Here is a 21,853-nt window from a genome sequence, read left to right as displayed (position 1 = left end):
TCCATCTCCAGAACTCTTAACCTGAAACTGTCCCCATTAAGCAACTCCCTCGCAACCACCCCAGCCCCTGGCAACCACCATTCTACTTTCTGTCTCTGGATCTGACAACTCCAGGTACTTTGTAGAAGTGAAATCACACAATATGTGTCCTTTGGTGACTGACTTATTTCACTTTGCGTAGTATCTTCAAGGTTTGCTATGATCTGAATGTTTTTGTCTCCCCCAAATTTGTATGTTGCAATCCTAATCCCCAGAGGTGCTGGTTAGTAGTAGGTGGAGTCTTTGGGAGGTATTTATGTCATGAGGATGGAGCCCTCATGAATGAGATTAATCACAGAGCTCCCCAGCCCCTTTCGCAATACAGTAAGTCTGTGATTCGGAAAAGGGCCCTCACCCAACCATGCTGCCACCTTGATCTCAGACCTCCAAATCCCAGAACTGTGAAAAATAAATATCTGTTGTTTATAAACTACCCAATCTGTGCTATCTTGTTACAGCAGCCCAAACAGATTAAGACAAGGCTCATCCGTGTTGTAGCATGAGCCAATTTCCTTACTTTTTCCCTCAGCTTTATTGAGGTATCATCGGCAAATAAAATTGTCATATTTTTAAAGGGTACAGTGTGATGATTTGATATACATAGACATTGTGAAAGGACTCCCACAATCAAGCTAATTAACACATCCATCACCTCCCATATCTAACTTTTGTGTGTGTCTGTGTGTGTGAAAATACTTAAGATCTAGTCTCAGCAAATTTCAATTATACAATACAATATTATTGGCCATGGTCACCACACTCTGCATTAGATCCTCAGATCTTGATCATCTTAAAATTAAAAGTTGGCACCATTTTACCAACATCTCCACATTTCCCCCAGCCCCCAGCCCCTGGCAACTATCCTGCTTCTATGAGTTAGACTTTCTGTCATTGTTCCACTTTTTTTTTTTTTTTAAGATTCCACATATAAGTGATACCATGCAGCATTTGTCTTTCTCTGGCTTATTTCCCTTAACATAATGCCTTCCAGGTTCTTGCATGCTGTCAAAACTGGCAGGATGTTCTTCTTTTTTAAAGCTAATATTCCTCTGTGTGTGTGTGTGTGTCTCACATTTAGCTTATCTATTTGTTCATCAGTGGACACTTGGGTTGCTTCCACCTTTTGTGTATTGGGAATCATGCTGCTCTGAACATGGATGTACAAATATCTGAGTCGCTGTTTTCAAGTCATTTAGAACTATACCCAGAAGTGGAATTGCTGGATCATATGGTAATTCTATTTTTAATATTTTTAGAAAGTCCCATGCTGTTTTCCCTAGTGGCTGCACCATTTTACATTGCCACCAAGAACACACAAGAGTTCCTAATTTCTCCACACCCTGCTAAGATTTGTTATTTTCTGTTTTTTAGATTTGTGTATTTTTGTCTTAAACAATAGTCATTCTAATGAGTGTGAAGTGCAATCTCATTGTGGTGTTTTTTTTTTAAAGATTTTATTTATTTATTTGACAGAGAGAGACACAGCTAGAGAGGGAACACAAGCAGGGGGAGTGGGAGAGGGAGAAGCAGGCTCCCCACTGAGCAGGGACCCCGATGCAGGACTCGATCCCAGGACCCTGGGATCATGACCTGAGCTGAAGGCAGACACTAAACCACTGAGCCACCCAGGCGCCCTTCATTGTGGTTTTGATTTGCATTTCCCTAAAGATTAGTGACATTGAGCATCTTTTCATGTGCTAATGGCCCATTTGTGTGTCTTCTTTGGAGAAATGTCTATTCAAGTCCTTTGCCCAGTTTTTCATAAAGTTGTTCGTTTTTTGTTGTTGTTGAGTTGTATATTAACCCTTTACCAAATATATGATTTGAAAATATTTTTCTTATTCTGTGGGTTGCCTTACTCCTGTTCACCTACTTCCTGTGCACCTATATGTGAAAGACATTGCACTAATGACTGAGCAAAACAGTGCCATCGACTTGCCTACCCTCTCTCCCTTCATTTGACTCTGTCATGCTATCAGAACCCTTCCCAATGCTTGGAAACATTTTTTTTTTTTATTACTAGATCTTTGGAGTCTTCTAAAAGGAATTTAATTGACTATTTCATCTCAGATATCTGAAAAGTGAGATCTCAGTCCTAAATAGGTTGTGAGGAACTGGGGAGCTGTGAAACTTGACACCAGAAGAGACAGCCACTGTCCATACATGCGCACACACGCACGCAGCCCAAAACCTCCAGCAAGAGCTTCCTGCCGTCTACACGTGTGTGACAGGAAGTACTTCCGCTTAAAACAGTGCTTGCTGAAGAGTATTTGACTGTTAGATTTTATTGTAACTGTGCTTGCCAGCTGATAAAGGTTACAAACATTGACCCTGGGACACTGGACCCTTCCTGGGGTCTTAACAGTCTTTCCTGACCCATGAACAACAGCACTTGTTTTATCGAACCACGTACATTGCCTCTCAGCCAGAGTGCTTGGTTTCAAGCCTTAGCGTGACCACCATAAACTAGAACTTAAAAACTCCTGATTTGTTTGTTTTTTTTAACCACTCTCCTCAGTAAATTTCATCAAGGAATCAAAATTTCAAGACAGTGAATTAAATCTGCAGAATCACTGTTCATTACACAAATCACACAAATAGCCAGCCTGTTTTCAAACATATCTTTCCTTGCACGGCACGTTAAGAGACTCAGTCTTTTATACCCACATCTGGCGGTCTTTATTTTATATGCCATGTGGGCTACAATCCTACTAACTCCAGTGGTCTACCCAGAAGTCAACAAAGAACCCACACGCCAGATTCAGTACAGTTACTCTAAGGTTTTTTTGTTTTTTGTTTTTTTTAAGATTTATTTATTTATTTGAGAGATAGAGAGAGAGTGGGGGTGGGGACAGAGGGAGAAGGAGAGAGAAACTTTAGCAGACTCTGCGCGGAGCGGGAAGCCCAAGTCGGGGCTCAATCCCAGAACCCTGAGATCACAACCTGAGCAGAAACCAAGAAACGGACGCTTAACGGACTGTGCCACCGAGGTGACACAGTTACTCCAAGTTTTATGCAGAAACACACACTGATCCCTGGGTAGCCAATCTCATTCCTCTAATCCTCTAATCCTCAGGACATTTAGATAAATGCCAGCCTGTTTTCAAACAGATATCTTAATTTAGCCAACAACATACAGATATTTGACCTCTACAGAATACTTTCCCTCCTTACATTCACATGCCTTAGAAACCACAAACACAGGCCTTTATGTAAATGTTCAGCTGCATGGTGGATCTGCTTTGCATCAAATGGTTGCTAACACACATGCGCGCACACACACACACACACACAGTATGCATTTGTCTCTGAAGAACTGCCTTTAACGTCCTGTTGAAGCCAAAGAATCAAAATTTCAAGACAGTGAATTAAATCTGCAGAATCACTGTTCATTAGCAGTAATGTTTCAAACAGGAAATTAGTCCAATTACAATATCCTCTGAGTTATGATCTCTGCTTCCTCATTGCTTTACCTAGTACCAAATCACACAAATAGCCTGCTTAGTGTCTACATCAGTGGTTCAAAAAACAACGCTACTCAAGGTTTTTCTGCACCCATGGAATGAGGCAGTTAAATTAATCCATGATGTGCAGCCCCTTACGATCAGCTAGAGAAAATGAATCCGAAGCCAGGACCCTAAAAAGGGAGCATTTACCACCCGTTGTCTAACAGCTCCCCATTTTCCTTCATAGGCCCCCAGGGATGGCAATCACAGGAATGAGCCAACCCACAACCAGCTGCTGCTTCCCAGCTGTCCTGGAGCCTGGTATGGGCAGATCCTGTGCTGGGCGTCTTGTGCTTAGCCTGGCTGATTTTATTACCAAACATGAGTTACAAACAGAAGGCAATAAATACAGGAAGAGGACAGAGTAGTAAGACAACGATCTTGAGGTCCCTCCCACCAGCAGTGTGCCCTGCCCCTTGAAGTAAATGATGCCCTGTGATAAATGTGATGAACTAGATGTCCCCTCAACAATTTCTTAAGAAGTGCTATTCTTTTAGGGTTGAGAGTCAAGCCCTGTCCCACCAGCTCCACTTATTGGGTTTACCCTGAAGGGTTGTTTATCTCTCCTTCAGTATCTGAGGCAAGTTCCCACCCAGACACAAAGAAGGAGGCATCCTTAGAGAGAGAAGGAAGATTTTTTTCTTCTTTGCATGATGTGGATGCTTACTCAAAGGAGGGAAAACAGGCTAGGTTTTAGTGAGCTGAGTTATTTTCTGTGAGTGTGTGTGCATGTGCGTGTGCTTCCTGATTTAGATGGAATGAGGTGTTTTGTTTTCTTTAGGTTTGTTTTAAAAACCAGAATAGAAACTCTTTTTAGAAGAGAGCAAATGACCATACCATCCTTAGCATGACTTTCACTTTCCCTTTCTCTCATTTCCTCTTGATATTGTTTTCTAGACATTTTGAAGACAACTGTGGCTGTGAGCCTTTGTTGTCCTAATGATCCTGTTTCTCTTTTCTTTCAGGAAAACCTCCTCCTTTGCCCTTTTGCATGAATACCTGGCTACTAAAAACTGAGATCTGGTCCTAAATCAGTCAAAAGGATAAATGCCTGGGTGAGAATTAGTGGCAGAACAACAGTAGAAACCACCCACAGGGCTCCTTTGGGGGCTAAATCTGGAGTCAAGGTGGGGGGTTGTATGATGGAAACTTTGAAAGGCGTGTGATCCAGGGAACTGCTGAGAAAGTGAATAGCCTCTTGTCCTTTTCTTTTTTCTCTGCTCTATTTGAGTACTCTCTGTGTTCTAGAAATCCTGTGCATTCAGCCCTCAGACAATTGGCAGAAAAGTCCATCATGAAGACACGAATTCTACTCCAACTTTCTTCTCTGTTTCAAATGCTGACCCACCTGTTAGATCTTAATCATGGCTCCTCCTTCATCATCAGGAATTTCCCGTTGCTGTCTCCCCATTGTCTGGAATAATGTATTAACTAATTTAGAGATGGTGAGACCATTTACCATGGGTGGGACATCAGCCTGAAATACAGTTTGTATCTAGAGTGGCAATTAGATACACTAGTTTATCAGCATTCAGCCCTGATTGATTTTATGTTTATGTTTGATGGTAAAGGTAGGGAGGTAGCTGTGGTCACACAAAATAAAGTTCTTTCTTTTGGAATTGTAACCAGTCCAGTGAAATCTTTCTTCTCAGATTAAGTAGGATTATGAGTTAAATGATGCCTGGTGAATATGTGAACTTTAAATTTAAAATAACTCAAAACCTGATTAAACCTAATGTTTTAATGATAACATCCAAGACAATTGGTAACAATGCAACTTGGCAAGTGGTCAAATGTCAAAATACATGTATGTTGAGAGAAGAGAGGAGAATGAGATAAAGATGGAAAAATTAAAAGAGAAGGAAGCAAAGTAAATATTTGGGAAACTGGGTAGGAATTAGAGATTTTAGAGGAATCCTTGAGCTTACACAACTCTGCCCAGAGCACAATGCACCATACCTGAATCACACATGGACACATCTACAAGGAATAACATCCAGATACCATGCCAGGCACCTCCCCTTGGGTGTGTACATTAGTTATGAACTTAATCTTCATGGCACAGAAAAAATAATCTTTTACCATTTACTAAACAATAGGAAACTATAGACTTCCAAGTTCACAAAGATTTAAAAAAATCGATACTAAAAATAAAAGATACTACATGGCTGAGAGAGAATATCTAGTCAGTTCTTCTGCAGAATGATTTAGCAATACACATTAAATGCCTTCAAAACAGTTATATTGTTTGGTCTTGTTCGAAATCTTGAGGACATTGTGTTAAACGAAATAAATCAGTCACAAAAGGACAAATACTACATGATTCCACTTACAAGGGGTACCCAGAGTAGGCAAATTTATAGACACATAAAGTAGAATGGTGGTTGCCATGGGCTGGGGGAGGAGGGAATGAGGAGTTATTATTTATTAAGTACAGAGCTTCAATCTGGAAAGATGAGGAAGTTCTGGAGATGGGTGGTAAGTAATGGCTGCACAACAACATGAATGTACTTAATGCTACTGAACAGTATACTTAAAAATGGTAAATTTTATGTTATGCATATTGTATTACAATAAATAATAGTTTTGAATATTTAGCAACAGGGAAATGCTCAAGATGATAGAAGTAGTATCAACTATTTTCCAGATTTTCTATAAAAATCATCGTACGTTCATGTATGAAAAAAGACTGGAAAGGTATTCCAAAACACAAAATGTTGGTAGACATTATTTTAGGTGAGATTATGAGTGATTTTCTTTTTTCATACTTTTCTCTATTTTCCAAATGTTCTAAGTAACCATACAATATTTTTATAGCTAGAAAATAACATTTAAAAGCCCAGCCCCTAAACAGATGGTAACTACACTTGTGGTGAGCACAGCATAAAGTATAGAGAAGTTGAATCACTATGTTGTACACCTGAAACTAATGTAACATTGTGTGTCAACTATACACAAGTTTTTTAAAAATTTAAAAGTTTAAAAATAAAAGCACCCCCCTACAGCTCTATCCCCGTACCCTGCTTTATTATTACAGTAATGGCACTTATTACTACATGAAACTATATTGTATATTTATTTGTTTCCTTGCTATAGTCTTGCTTCCCCAGCTAGAACATAAACTTCACGAGGTCAGAGGCTTCTGCATCCTCAATTCTTGAACAGCTTCAGGCACTTAATGGGCACTCCATAAATATTTGAGTGAAAGAAAATGAGTAGATGAATGAACAGAAAATCAGTCATCCTTAGGTAAGGACAGTGGGCATTCCTTTGTCCAGTGTCCCCATTCCAGGTACCTGGCATAGCTACCTTCTTCCTCCCATCTGTAATCTGCTCAGGATTGGAGAAAGGGTTTTCTCCAGGTTAAGGATCATTGGGATGAAAATAAAGCCTGGACACATCCAAAGTAGGACTAATAGGGGAGAAAGTCATCTAGACGCCAGGTCACCCGCAGAATAGTTGAAGGGACGGAGAATGGGAAAAAGAAAACTCAGAAGAGAAGGATGGTGAGGAATTTGGGAAGACAGATTAGAATGCACCCTAGTGAGTCCAAGATAGCATTTCCTAAAGTGCATTTCATGGAACCCTAGGAATACGTGGGATGTTCATTTATGTTACATGAAAAAAAGAGGATTCTGGGGCCAAACAAGTTGAGACAATCTTGAGATAGGATTTTTGAGACTGCTACATATACAGGACTTCTCAAGGTTTTAATATTCTCCTGTATACTGCCACTCTCCTAAAGAGCAATGTGATTCCTTTCCCCAAAACTTTGAACCACAGGAAACTTTGTCTAGGCCTACAATTTCATGGGATGAGCATGAGGAAGAGTTATCCTGTCTTCGTAATGAGAACATTCACCTTTGGAAAGGCTGGCCTGCAACCACAGATGCAGATTGGCACTGTAGCTTGTCCCTGAGACACACAGTGACACCATGTAGAAAAGATGCCCAAGGCTTCATCTTGAATCACTCACATCAACCCAGTCCTCTCACCTCATCCCCTCACCTCACAATTCTCCCAGTTACCAGTCTGGGCACATGCTTGTTCCTCTTTCCGTTCTTGCCTTGAACTTGACCTTAATGACCCATGCCTTGTATTTCTGCTTCTGATTTGTGCTTCCCCTATGCTGGGTAATACTCCCCTGGTTCAATTCCACACAACTCACTGTACACAGAGGAGGAAGACTCAGACAAGGAGCAAGCAGGTTTTATGTCTCGTAAATGGGGAGAACTTGGGCTTTCTGATACAGAAAGCTCTTCCCTAGTCTTCTTTTCAGCTACTTCTTCAACAGGCCTGACGTTCTGTAATATTCAATGTCCAGGCATCCTTTTACATACTTTTGGTACCCAGAGAACCAGCTATTTCTATGACTGCATCATCTCATCAGTTCTTATATGGAATGCAGATGCTCCACCACACAACTGGGAAGTCTTTCACAAGATGAGCCCCTCATCCACGGTCACTGGGCTATGTTCTAGCTTCCAACCATAAATAAATGCCCATGGTGACTTTGAAGGTTTGCATGAAATTCCTACAGGGAGGGAGAAACTACTCTGACTTTAAACTATAGCCCACAAATCCTCTCCCATTTTTGTTCTCTTACCTTGTTACTTGGGTTCTCATTCCAAAATCCAGTGACCTCATTGATTGCAGTACTTCAATACAGCCCATGTACTGGAATAAAGAAAAAAAAAAGAATAAGTTGGAAAAAAAATAGCACAATGATGTTTCTCATCTTCATAGTGATTTCCTGGGAAACGCCTTAAGTCAGCTCCTGATACCAACTTACATTGGCACACTTAGCCTACCATTGATATTTCTGACCATTAATGGACACATGCCTTAAGCCTCAGTTCAGTTATAAAACATCAGCCAGGGACTTCTGGGTGGCTCAGTTGTTAAGCATCTGCCTTCGGCTCAGGTCATGATCCCACATTCCTGGGATTGAGCCCCACATCAAGCCCCGCATCAAGCCCCGCATCGGGCTCCCTGCTCAGCGGGAAGCCTGCTTCTCCCTCTCCCACTCCCCCTGCTTGTGTTCCCTCTCTTGCTGTGTCTCTCTCTGTCAAATAAATAAATAAAATCTTTAAAAAAATAAATAAAAAAATAAAACACAGCCAAATCCCAACTTTGATAGCAGGAAGGCAGGTAGCAAAGATGATGTGAGTTCGAGCATGGGCTCTGGTGCTGGACTGTGCACATCCAAATCCTGGATCTGCCACTTATTAGTAATGGAAGCTCAGCACGTTACTTCTCTACACTTCAGTTTTGTCACTGGCAAAATGGGGGAAACAATTAGAATTGTTACGAGAGTTAAATTTTTTCACATGGGTGAAGCTCTTAGAACAGCACTGGGTCCATGCATGTGCTCCAATGGTATGTGAAGCAAATAATACAGGGACCAGTGAAGCTTCTAAGGAGATAAAACAAGCATATAACTGCTAAATACAAAATTTAGTCATATAAGAAGATCTTACTTTTTCACAAGATCATTTACTAAAAGGGTTCAAGAAAGGAAAAAAGAGTCATGTCCTACGTCAGGAATTAGTAAATTTCCCTTGAACATGGAGTATTAGAAAAGGAATTGTGCCTTATAAGCGAAAAGACAGTTTATATTTAATATGGGAACCATGGCGGGCTGCCGGTACCAGAGCGATGTGGTCTGTCTGTGTGTGAGAAGCCTTATGTCGGCAGGAGTATGGAGGTGGGTTTTTGGTGGGGGGGAAAGTGAGGATGTTCCTGTCGAGGGGGAAGTAATGAGAGCCCACACCGAGGAGAGATGGCGGCAATAGGAAGGAGGGGACTAAGTCAAGTGACATCACGGAAATAGATACTACATGATTCGGCAGTTGATTTGATCTAGAGAATAAGAGACAAGGATGAGTCAAGGATGACTCAGATGTTTCCAGCCAGGGTAGCAGAGGGAACAGTGATTCCATTAACAGAAACAGGAAAACCAGGAGAGGGGAAGATGATGAGTTGGTTTGGGACCCGTTGACTGAAAGACATTGGTGGGGTATCCAGGAAATGACAAGCCTGCAGTTGAAAATTGGATTCTGGAATGGTGGAGAAGAATTAAGCCTAGGGATGCAGACTTAGTAGTCTTCTGTGTAGCTTTGCCAAGCGAGGCTGTGGGAGTAAATCCTCTTAGCAGAGCCTTAGCTGATGAGGGAGAGTGTGTCTCTGAGAATGAGCTCGGAAATGTTATGAGAGCCAAGTGGTCTGATTGAAAGTTATCTGTCAGCTCCTCGGAAATTATATGCTTCCTGTTTAGCTTTCCTCTGGAAGCCTTCCAGCCTCCCTCTGCTTGGAAATGGCAAAAGCACCGTGGAAAGATGGCAGGATCCAGAGGGTGCCTCCCCAGACACTTCTTATAGTACTTCTGAGCAAATTCTGTAGATTTAGCATCCTAACGGCAAGTCAGCCTACCAAATGTTGCCTAGAGCCTAGTGCTGGGAGAGCACGCTGGCCAGGACAATCACCTGACAATTCTCAGCCAGATTCGTTTGTCACACTCCTCTTGGGTCTCTAGTATTGACATACAAAAAATTTTTTGAACACTTTATACCATCCCAATCATGCTTAACTTCCCAAGGTTAAGATATAACTGGAAAAGTGAGTGATGTCTGGACAGTTCTGTTCAATAATCCATAAGACTTATTAGGAAAGAAAATCTAGATTTAGGGGATGTGGTAGAAAGTTCATCTCAGAACTGTCAGGAAAGGAGATTCCAAGGGTCCAAGTTTCATGCTGAGGTGCATTGAAAAGATTGTTTTCATGTCCTCACTGGCTGCTCCAGCTTCTCCTGCCTTCAGTATCTTCTCTCATTTCAGGACTTAGCTCCTGCTCCTCTATTTCCTGCACCCCTCATCCTGGAAAGAATGAACTCCCCACACAGTTGGGGTACAGGTCTGGGCTACTCCTCTAATTCCTGCAGGAGGCTTTGTCAGCACCAAGGTGGGTGTCATCTTTCCCTTCAGCGGTAAATCATCAAGTTCAGATGACAATGATACTAACCAGCCCATCAAGGCACACTTTTTGAAAATGTAAACAAACACCTACATTTTTCCACCTACATATTCTGCCAGATTGATTTTTCAAAAATGTCCCTCCATTCTGGAAACCCCTGGTATTTATTATCAAAACAACCATGTTATTATAAACCCCCAGATCCTGTGTTTTCTGGCCCCTGCTTACCCCCCAACTTCATCTGTGTCATTCTCCCCGTATACACGTCGCTGACACATTGGTCTTCTCTCTCTTCCTCAAGTACACCCAACTCTTTCCAAACACAGGGCCTTTGCACTTGCCCCTTCCCCTCTCCCCTTCTGTCTTGCTCTTCCGCCATCTCTTTCTAGGACTGACTTCTTCTCAACCTGTAGGTTTTAATTTAAATATCACTGCCTCCTGTCACCCTTCATCACAGCCCTCACTGGTCACCTTTGTGCCACGGATGATCAGGTCTACTTGTTGGCTTGCTTGTTTATTGCTTGTCTTCATTCCCTTGACTGTAAACATAATCAATGCTGTATTCCCAGCACCTGGGGCAGTGCTTGGGACATGTTGGTACTCAATAAATACTAGTTGGAAGAATGAATAAAGCTTCTATTGTTCAACTCCAACAGTGTCTTTAAAATGAGCAGAGGGAGAGAAGAGATGGAAGGATGTGAAGGTTTGACTGGTCTCTCATCCTGGGGGATAAATGAGGAGTACAGGAGAAATGAGGACTCAGAAGGAGACTCAGTAACTATAAACCAGGATGATACCTTTGGAAGACTTTTGGATTTCTCTGTCATTTCCTCTGTCTGTTATTTTTGTTAGTTCCCATCTTAGAGATTGGCAACAAACAACCTAAATGGAAGAGGTTTTGTAGGGAAGTGGGAGGCTGGGGAGAACGTGTCCTCCTCAGGCAGTCTAGCGGCAGTAGGTGGGGAGAGCCCTGGATGATAAAGTTGATGGTGGGGACTTTAACAGGAAGGGAGAGCAGGCTGCATATCGGACAGGAATGGGGAAAAAGGCAAACAGAGTCAGTTGGACAGAGACACTCCAAGGCCAATGAGGCTCAACACCCACGTGAGGATGAGTGTCAAAGTGGGGGCAATTTTCAGTCCAGTGCGGCAGATCACCAATGGTGGAATTTGGGTTATCAGTGAGGAAAGAGGTTTTTAGTGGAGAGAGAACAGGAAGAGAGAGACTCTTACAAGGCTTTGTTCTTAATCACACTTCAAGGCAGTAACCACCTCATCCGCTTCCTTCTAAGACAGATCCAGGCATTGCTTCCGACCCCCTTGTCCTTCATGGGAACCTCTATTTCGCTCCAGACACTAGAAATGTGAGTCATGCCTGAGGTGATATGACAATGAGTACATTTCCCCTTCCACTGTGGGCATGTGTTGAGAAAGCCACTCTGAGCAAAAGGAAGGGAGGGAATCGGTGCCCGCTTTTTCACAATTATCCTGAAGCCTGGAATGGACTTTGGACTTGGTCTTCCCATTAACTCACAGAGTCCATTTCACTCAGAAACCATTGCTATGAGGAAGCAGGGAGAGGGCAGTGCATAAAAATAATCTGTCCACTTCTTTGTTTAGGTACCTGATGACCACATAAGCAGACAGTGGTTGAATGTCAATGCCTGAGGAAGGAGAAGTTTGGTTTGTTGATTTAGGTATAAACTGGGAATGACAATACCTCTTACTCATTTATTAAATGTGGATATGAATAAGATATGGACTCTGTTCTTAAGAAACCCAGCCTCAGGGGTACCTGGGTGGCTCAGTCAGTTAAGTATCCGACCCTTGATCTCAGCTCAGGTCTCGATCCTCTTGTCATGAGTTCAAGCCTCATGTTGGGCTCTACACTGGGCGTGGAGCCTACATTAAAAAAAGAAGGAGAAAAGAAAAGAAAGAAAAGAAAAGAAAGAAACCCAGGCTCATAAGGATAAGAGAATCATGAAAGAGATTATTTCTTTTCTTTCTAGGAGTATAGTCATTACTGTTAATTCCATTTAATAGATGAATATATTAAAGTCTATTAAAGGGAAGTGCCTGGCTCAGTTTCATTTAAGCAGTGAGACTGAATCAGGGTTTATTCCAGAGTCTGTAGCCCATCCTGGGACTCTGTGTGTAAGCCTTGTATAACAGGAAAAGTAAAAACAGAAAAAGGGTCACTGAGCTGGCTCCCACTGACTCTTCCTTTGGTCTACTGAAGTGGGTAACAATGAAATGAGCCTGGGGGCCACAGTGGTGAGAGCAGGATGAATCCAGCTTCTTCTGGGGAACACAGGAGGTGGCGCACGAGACAGAAGACACTCCCTAATTCCTGACCCTGAGAGGACACCGAAGACCTTTATTAGAGGCATACACGGGTGGTAAGAAAGTAGTGGAGCTCAGCAGTGCTCAGACAACCTTCCTATTCAGCACCTGACAGACAGCTTACCTAACTCCTAGCTCATGCTCTCTCTTCATGCCCCAAGGCAGCAATAATATTTTTGTACTGTCTGAGCTTCAACCACTTGCTCCCAGGGAGAGGTGAACAGCCTATTCATTGCTATGTGTATCTTGGGCTTTGAAGAAATTACTGGGGTTTTCAGAGAGGAGGAATGATAGCTAGCTTATGAGAATTTCTCATACTGGCTCCTTTACAGAATGATTTTGACCATATTACCTAAAGAAAAAGGATATATATTCTTATATCCTCAGAAAGAATGTCTGAAGGACACATAAGAAACTGGTAAGAAAGGTAACAGCGGTTACTTCTGGGAATGGGAGAGAGGCAAGCTTTTACTTTTTACTTTACACTTTTATATTGTTTATTTTTTAAAAATAAGTAGGTAGTATTATTATAGGGTTTAAAATTTAAATAGAGCCTACCTTAACCTCTAGGAAGCACAATTCATTAATTATTAAGTAGGATTAACTCCTTTTTTTTTTTTTTCTGTGGCATGCAGTATTCCTTTCCTGGAATGTGCCTGCCCCTGTGTTAGGAGTATAGGGGGATATTGTTCCAGAGAAGGCTTCAGGCAGAGGCCCTGCATTTGACAAGACAGGGAAGAATGACACTTCGAAATGATCAAAACACCGAAGAACAGTATATAATTAAGTGTGATATGACAAGGGTTTGACCTTCATGAAATAAATGTTTGACAATAGTGAAGGCCACCCACGTGGCCCAAAGACACGGCAGGATTTTTCTGCCACCTTTAAATAACTTCTAGTCTTTCTCACTAAGAAAGGGAGATTGGAGGGAAGACATTCTCTTCATAATCTTGTGATGTTGTCTCCATGCCTCAACTCACTCTAGTAGTTTTGGCCTCAAAACTCTATTGAAACTGCCTGAGCAAACCAACTACCTTATCAGGGTCTACTTGAGTCAACTGTTTTTGTTCTGGTTCACCTGCCTAGGGCATTGCCCTTTCTGACCTCTACTCACCTCCTTCTCTTTCCTCTGACCCTCTCTCCCCGTTTGGCTTTCATGACAGCATTTTTCTCTGATTCTTCATCTTCATCCTCTGACTGATCCTTCTTAGTCTCCTTTGCTAGTTCCTTATTTTTACCCCTGTTTTCTCTTTAAACAATGGTCTCTTCTCCTCTCACCCTATACTATGCAGTCAACCCTGACTGCATCTTAGAATCACCAGGGAAGCTTAGAAAATTCTGATGTCCAAGTTCTACTCCCATTCAATAAAGTCAATCTCTACCATGTAAGCCTTCAATTATTACCTGGGTACTGATGGCACAGAGATTTTCAACCCAAGTTCTTTTGCATGCTACAGACCAGTGTAATCACATGAATATGCATTCCACTTGCATCACAAATTCAGTGTATCCAAATTATTCCTCTACTTACATTTCTGATCTCAAGCAACAGTATCACCATTCACCTAGTTACATGAGCCAGGAAACTCAACTCTTCCCCTTCTTTCAAATCCCTCATCCAATCAGGGGCCAAGCCCTGCCAATTCAAGCTCAGAGCCCTGCTAATTCAAGACAGGATCTGTCTTGTCTTCTTCCCTCAACTCCACACCTGCCCCAACTTTTACCATCCTCATTTGGGCACTCTGCCTCTCAACTGCATCATATGCCCGTTCAACGTACCTGAAATGAACCATATTCATTTGGCTGGCGGTAAGCAAGAGATCAATCTCTTTGTTCAATCCTGTAGCCCCAAACCCTACTCTCCAAATTAGACCTTGACCTCAATGGCCCCAGGGAAAGGAGGCCTCCCTGTAAATACAAACAAAAACATAAGGCACTGATTCTGACCTTTGACAGTCCAAGTGCACAGATATGGAAGATTTTAGGGACTGTCCAGTGTACTCTTTACTCTACCTGAGTTTCACAATAGTGCTGAATTTTGAAATAACCCCCACAACAACAGAGTCTCTGGTGTCCCACCCTCTGAATCTGCCTTTCCCAATGCAGCTAACACCTCACTGAAACTCAGGTCTGGCATGATATAACTCCATCCTAGCCTACTCCTTTCCCACCTAAAAATCTTTACAGGGCCCCCATCCTCAAACAGAGCTTCTCAAACTTTATAGAACTTCAAAATCACCAGAGAAACTTAAAAAGCAGATTTTTCAAAAGCAGATTCCTGGGCTCTGAGATATTCTGTTTCAGTAGGTCTGAGTAACTGCATTTTAATAAGCACTCAGGTGGGGACGCCTGGGTGGCTCAGTCAGTTAAGTGTCTGCCTTCGGCTCAGGTCATGATCTCAGGGTCCTGGGATTGAGTCCTGCATCAGGCTCCTTGCTCAGCAGGGAGCCTGTTTCTCCCTCTGCCTGCCTCATCCCCTGCTTGTGCTCTCTCTCTCTCTCTGATAAATAAATAAAATCTTTAAAAACAAAAAACAAGCACTCAGGTGATTCTGCTACAGGTGGTCCAAGAATCACACTTTAGAGAAAACACCAGTCCACAGGAAAAGATCCAACTCTCTTAGCTTAGTGGACAAGGTCCCAACTATCATCATGCAAAGGTCACTTCTTTCATGAGTCCTCTCCTCTCCTCTCCCTTCCTTAACCACAGTCTTGACCACACTCCCTTTCCTAAGCCCTCTTCTGCACACTTTATGGACTACTAGCAGACCTTTTATAAAACTCTAGTTGCCCATATGGCACTTTTTATCAATGTGTATATACCTCTTTTAAAGCAAAAATGGTGTCTATTTCTTCTTTGTATCTTCAGTATAGAGCCTAACTCATCAATGTTCCTGAGATGAATGAGTAAGATATGGCTTGAATAACTTTTGAGAAAGAATAGGATGTGTACATAAAAATAATCATATTAAAGATTTAGATAATATTAATCCCTTATTCAAACTAAAACTCATCAAACTTAGATTTCCCAAAACAACAATCATAAAGGTCAAAAACTCAGCGCTTAATAATCACAATATTAATGAGTGAATTAATCCAGATATAAGAAAGTAGCCAGATGAGGACAAACTCAGAAAAAAATGGCCTAAAAGAAGAAAGAACCCAAACTACTCACTCAAGTCCTTTGTTGCTATTTGGGAAACCAGATATGATTTCAGACAAAGCCAGAAATCAGACTTTATCTGTAAGTTTTCCTAATTTCAAAACCCAACCAGTCACAATGAACAATCCAAAAATGAAATTAAGGAAACAATTACATTGTAATAGAATCAAAAAGAATAAAATATTTACAAATAAATTTAACAAAATAAATGTAAAACTTATACTTTTAAAACTATAAAATATTGTTGAAGGAAATTCAAGAAGATCATAATAAATGGAAAGACATCCACCCTCATGGATCAGATGAGTTTATGTTGTTAAAGTAGCAAAACTAAAATCTCTCAAAACTAATCTACAGAATTAACTAAATTCCTATCAAAACCCCAGATGGCTTCTTTGCAGATATTGACAAGCTGCTCCTAAAACTCACAAGGAAATTCAAGAGGCCCAGAGTTGCCAGCATGATCTTGAGAAAGAACAAAGTTAGAGGACTCACATGTTCCAATTTCAAAACTTACTACCCAGCAACACAATCAAAACAGGTGTGGTATAGCATAAAGATAGACACTTAGATCAAAGGAATAGAATTAGAAGCCAGAAATAAACCCTCATGTTTACTGTCAACTGATTTTTGACAAGGATGCCAAAATAATGCAAAAGGGGAAACGACAGTCTTTTCAACAAATGGTGCTGGAGCAATTGAATATCTACATAAAAAAAGGAATGAAACTAGACCCCACACCTCATACCATATGCAGAAATAAACTCAAAATGGATCCAAGACGTATGTATGAGAGTTAAAATGATAAAAGAAAATAGACAAAAATCAGGACCTTGGATATAACAGCAAAAGCACAAGCTAATAAAAAAAATAGATAAATTGGATTTCATAAAAATTAAATACTTTTGTGCTTCATGGGACACTACCAAGAAAATGAAAAGACCACCCACAAAATGGGAGAAAATATTTGCAAATGATATATCTGATAATGGACTTGGATCCAGAATATATAAAAAACTCTTACCAACTCAATAATAAAAAGACAAATAACCCACTCTGAAAATGGGTAAAAGATCTGAATAAACATTTATCCAAAGAAGATACATAAATGGCCAAGAAGCACACAAAATGATGCTCAATATCATTCCTCATTAGGGAAATGCAGAGCAAAATGACAGTGAGATACCACTTCATACCCTCTGAGATGGCCATCATTTAAAAAACAAATGGACCCAAAATAGCAAGTGTTGGCAAAGACGTGGAGAAACTGGAACCCTGATACAGTGTGGGAATGTAAAATGGTGCAATCACTAGGAAAAACAGCTTGGCGATTCCTCAAAAAGTTAAATTTAGGGGCACCTGGGTGTCTCAGTCAGTTAAGCATCTGCCTTTGGCTCAGGTCATGATCTCAGGGTCCTTGGATCAAGCCCCACATCAGGCTCCCTGCTCATGGAGTCTGCTTCTCTCTCTCCCTCTGCCTCTCCCCCTAGCTTGTGCTCTCTCTCTCTCTCTTTTGCTTTCACTCTCCCTCTCAAATAAATAAAATCTTAAAAAAAAAAAAAAGTTAAATTTAGAATTACCATATGACCTAGCAATTCCGCTCCTCAATAAATACCCATGAAAACTGAAAACATATGTCCACACCAAAATCTTGCACCCAAATGTTCATAGCAGCATTATTCATAATGGCCAAAAGGTAGAAACCACCAAGTATCCATCAACTGATGAATAGATTGATAAAAAGGACATATCACGCATTGAAAAAGCATTTGGCAGTGAAAAGGAACAAACATAAATGAATCTTGAAAATATTATTCTAAGTGAAAGAAGGCAGTCACAAAAGACCACATGTCGCATGATTTCATTTATCTGAAATGTCCAGAGTAGACAAACCTATAGAGCTAGAAAGGAGGGCTGGAAAGTTTGGGGGGTTGGGATGTGACTGCTGAAGGGTCCGGGGTTTCCTTTGGGGTTGATAACGATGTTCTAAAATGGGAGGTATTGGCACAACCCTGTGAATATACTTAAAACCATTGAATTGCACACCTTAAATGGGTGAATTGATGGCATGTGGATTACATCTCAATAAAGCTGCTACTAAGCAACTATAACAGGCCAAACAAACAATATCTGCAAGGCAGCGTGTGACCCCGATGTAAACCATGCAGGAAATATGGTCGAATCGATGGATAATGAATAACTAAATGAAGCATCAGAAATCATTAAAGTTGTTTGACATCCTCTTCAGCACTCTCGAGGCAGAGTTCATTGCCCTTCCCTTGGGCTCCCAGAGCATCTTGGTCATACCCCAAGGTTGCACTCACCCAGTGGTGCTGCAATTTATCTTTTTAAATGTCTAAGCCTGCAGCTGGACTGTGGGCTTCTCAAGGGCAGGGAGTGAGTCTTAGTCATCATTATCCCCTGCACCTCTTACAGTGCAATAAATGATTTATTTGAATGAAGTAGCCAAGAAATGACATTCAGGAAGTCTCAAAATAACCTGCATCCTAACTGGACCATCTGTAATGTGTTCCTTCTTAAAGGGGTATGTTGCCAGTTAAAATAATCCTGAAGGGAAGCTGGTCAAAGGCCTCCTTGTGCCAGCTTTGACTCAGTATGTGTGTCGTACGAGAAGGGACTGGAAGGTCCGTCCCTGTTTAGTGCAGCAACAATTGAAAACCGGGGCAGGTAGACGATGGGGTTGCAGGGCCCCTCCTCCGGAACAGGGAGCAATATTGGGGAGCAAGTTTCGAGGGAGTTCAGTGAGACAAACAAGAAGACTGGCCTCGGTGGAAGAGGCACAAGGGGTCTTCACAAAGACTGACTTTTCTTAGAGTGATGCGGTGGCGCTTAAGAAACTTGCCTCCAAGAGCACAGAGCAGTGGACACCCTCCCTCTCTACCGTTCTCTGTTCTCTTGTATTTGCTTTTCTTTCTTTTTTATTTTTTTTAAAGATTTTATTTATTTATTTGACAGAGAGAGACACAGCAAGAGAAGGAACACAAGCAGGGGGAGTGGGAGAGGGAGAAGCAGGCTTCCCGTGGAGCAGGGAGCCTGATGTGGGGCTCAATCCCAGGGCCCTGGGATCATGACCTGAGGGGAAGGCAGACGCTTAACCGACTGAGCCACCCAGGCGCCCCTTGTATTTGCTTTTCTTTGGATCACTTATTGCTGATAGCATCATGTATTTGTTGTTTGTTGTCTGTGCCCCCTGACTAGAACGTTGGTAGCAAAGAGCTGAGACTGCTCTGTCCTCCACACCTGGAAGACCACCTTGCATGCAGTAGCCCTCAAAATCACACGGTTTGGTTAATTATACTTCAAACACACACACACACACACTTGGGTAGATTGAATTGAGTATATTTTTAAAAATTCAAACATCTCCCCTTCCAAAAGCTCCTTCTGCTCCAGGTTCAACAGCCTGAATATCTGGAATTGTTCATTCATTCACACTCAGGTCTCGGCAACCAAGTCATTTCAACCCGGAGTCCTCACTGGTTACAAAGATGAAATCTTCAAGTAAGTGGTGTGTTCTGCTTGTTCTTCCAAAAGGAAGAACTTCCTCTGCAGGCTTCCTGCCCAACCCAGAGCAGGGCTGTGAAGGGGGCAAAGCTGGGCCCCCTTGGCCACCCTCTCCTCCTATGCTCTTTTCCAACGAAGTAGACTCCTTTGCCCACAGCAGATGGAGAAAACATCTGTTGTTTTAAAGTCCCTCTAAGGCGAGCGGAGCTGATAATGTCTTAACTATCATCTCCTGGGGAATTTTAGAATTAAATAAGGGAAGTTTTGAATTGATTCGGAAGAAAAGTGGGCAATCCAGGATCCTGCAGATAGAATGTCTTGAGTGCTGGAAGCCCAGATAAACAATAAAGATCTTGGTCGGGTTGGCACTTTGATGACACTCTAATACACTAGGATATGAGCTATCTACAATGGGCCAAAGAAACCTTCCAATTTGTCTGAAAAAAAAAAAAGTACCGGCCGTCCGTGGGAAAGGAAAGTATGACAGCCATCTGCATCACGCGGGGTGGCTATGCAGGGTCACATACCAACAGTCCTACTCCCATCGAGAACCCCTTACCCACGGGGATTTTTTTGAACTGAGAGAGGTTTCATCTCTGCCTACAGACCTGAGCACAGACAAAGTCACTCAGTCGGAGGTCATCCCGGTGGCAAAAAGCAGACCGAGAACTTCGGAAGGGCCACGAGCATTCCCAGGAATAACTTCACACCCACATGTAGGGAGACACGAGTAACTCTTTTCTGTGTCTGGGCAAGGCCAGAAGAGCCATCCTATGCGACCACGTGCTTTGACACAGAGATTTCCAGGGTCTCTTTTCACAAGTGTCATCTCATTTGATCCTTGTGATAAAATTGTGACAGACCCTGACACTCCTTTTACAGATGGGAGAAAACTGATTATCAGAGGTTTGGTGCTCTGCTCGAGGGCCACAGAGCTGGCTAATGAGAAGAACCCAGGTCTCTTTAAGCTTAACACTGTGATAGTCCATGTTATCTCCCTGACCTGGAGAAGTTTACCATCCAGGGAAGACTCCAAGTCCAGCATCTTTCAAAAGTACCAGATAGTACAGTGATGTACCTCCTATCGATGAGGCATCTGCTGATAGCAATTCCCCCATGGTACCTGGGTCAGGTAGGAGTTTTCCCCATGATGCTGACCCCCCTGAAGTGCCCCATGTTCCATGATGGATATAGCCCAGGGAGATAACACTACACTGAGTCTCTCCTCCACTCATTCACCCAAGCCCTCATTATAAGTAGCAAAGAGCTGAATATTGCTCTATCCCCAATACCTAGAATACTGTCTGGCAGACAGTAGCCCCTCAAAATATACTTTAGTTGATTGAATTGAATATGTTTTTAAAAATCCAAACATCTACGCTGCTGAAAGCTCCTTCTTCTGCTCCAGGTTCAAGAGCCTGAAATCTATATTTGTTCATTCCTTTTTTTTTTTTTTTTTGCATCAAGAGAAAAATGAGTGGTAAGGCCAGCCATCCTCTGTAGGTGGTAGATGTTTATATAATCTATAATCTCATAGTGGCTTGAAGCATGATTGCTGCATCCACCACCTAAAACAGTAAGTATTGTGTTTCGTTCCACACCATGACGATCACCGTCTGTGTTCTTGAAAAACAGGAATCGCATTGTACAAAGGTGGATTTTCCTTGACCAAAATATTCTCAATGTGCTCTTTGCAGAAACTCCTTAAGAGCCCTGTAGCTAATATCCAGTTTTAATGTTTGTTGAGGTTCAAAAGCTGCACCCAATAACTTTAAGCTAAGCCCCTTGTGGGAAAGAGCAACTGTTAGCCCTGTGGCCCCGCCTCCTAAGAAACTTTCAAGAGTTTGTTGTTGTTGTTGTTGTTGTTGTTGTCACTGTAGAGGCCTAATCCTAGGAGAATGGGAATTCTGTTTTCTATTGTTCTTGGAGAAAGTCTCTAAAGCGGCAGAACTCGTTCCTCATAATGAAAATGAGAATTGGAATACTGGCCGTACTCTGATTAGCTGCTTTTGTAATACTAATTGACTGCACTCTCTTGATGGACCCAGTGAAATCCCAGGTTGTGTCAAAGCATTAAAACATTCAGAAGAGAAGTCTTAACGGTGCTGCTTACAGGAAGAACAACTGAATAATTGATCCCAGTAGCCATTTAACTAGAGACCTATGGTTTAAAAAGCAAGCTTTTTCTTAATCCCTGGAAGACCTTCATTCCTCTGGACACTTTATCCTTCCCTTTTGTCTTCATTCATCTACTTCCCCCACTCCTTTCTTTGTATAGGTGGCAGTTATTGGGGCTGTCCACAA

At 41.9% G+C, this 21,853-nt stretch overlaps 1 protein-coding gene across 1 annotated transcript in view; it reads right to left on the bottom strand.

Annotated features, from left to right (window-relative positions):
* The window catches only part of SHC4 (SHC adaptor protein 4), a 129,091-nt gene that overhangs the window by 81,525 nt on the left and 25,713 nt on the right, over positions 1 to 21,853 (bottom strand). Inside the window, exon 2 of the mRNA XM_045900127.3 lies at positions 8,152 to 8,222. Coding sequence (XP_045756083.1) covers positions 8,152 to 8,222 — 71 coding nt within the window. The remainder of the gene's footprint in view (positions 1 to 8,151; positions 8,223 to 21,853) is intronic.

The sequence above is a fragment of the Mirounga angustirostris genome, unplaced genomic scaffold (assembly GCF_029215605.1).
Source record: "Mirounga angustirostris isolate CCGP_5_RB_7025 unplaced genomic scaffold, mMirAng1.0.hap1 SCAF_9, whole genome shotgun sequence".
Taxonomy (NCBI): domain Eukaryota; kingdom Metazoa; phylum Chordata; class Mammalia; order Carnivora; family Phocidae; genus Mirounga; species Mirounga angustirostris.
This window is presented reverse-complemented; position numbering and strand designations above follow the sequence as displayed.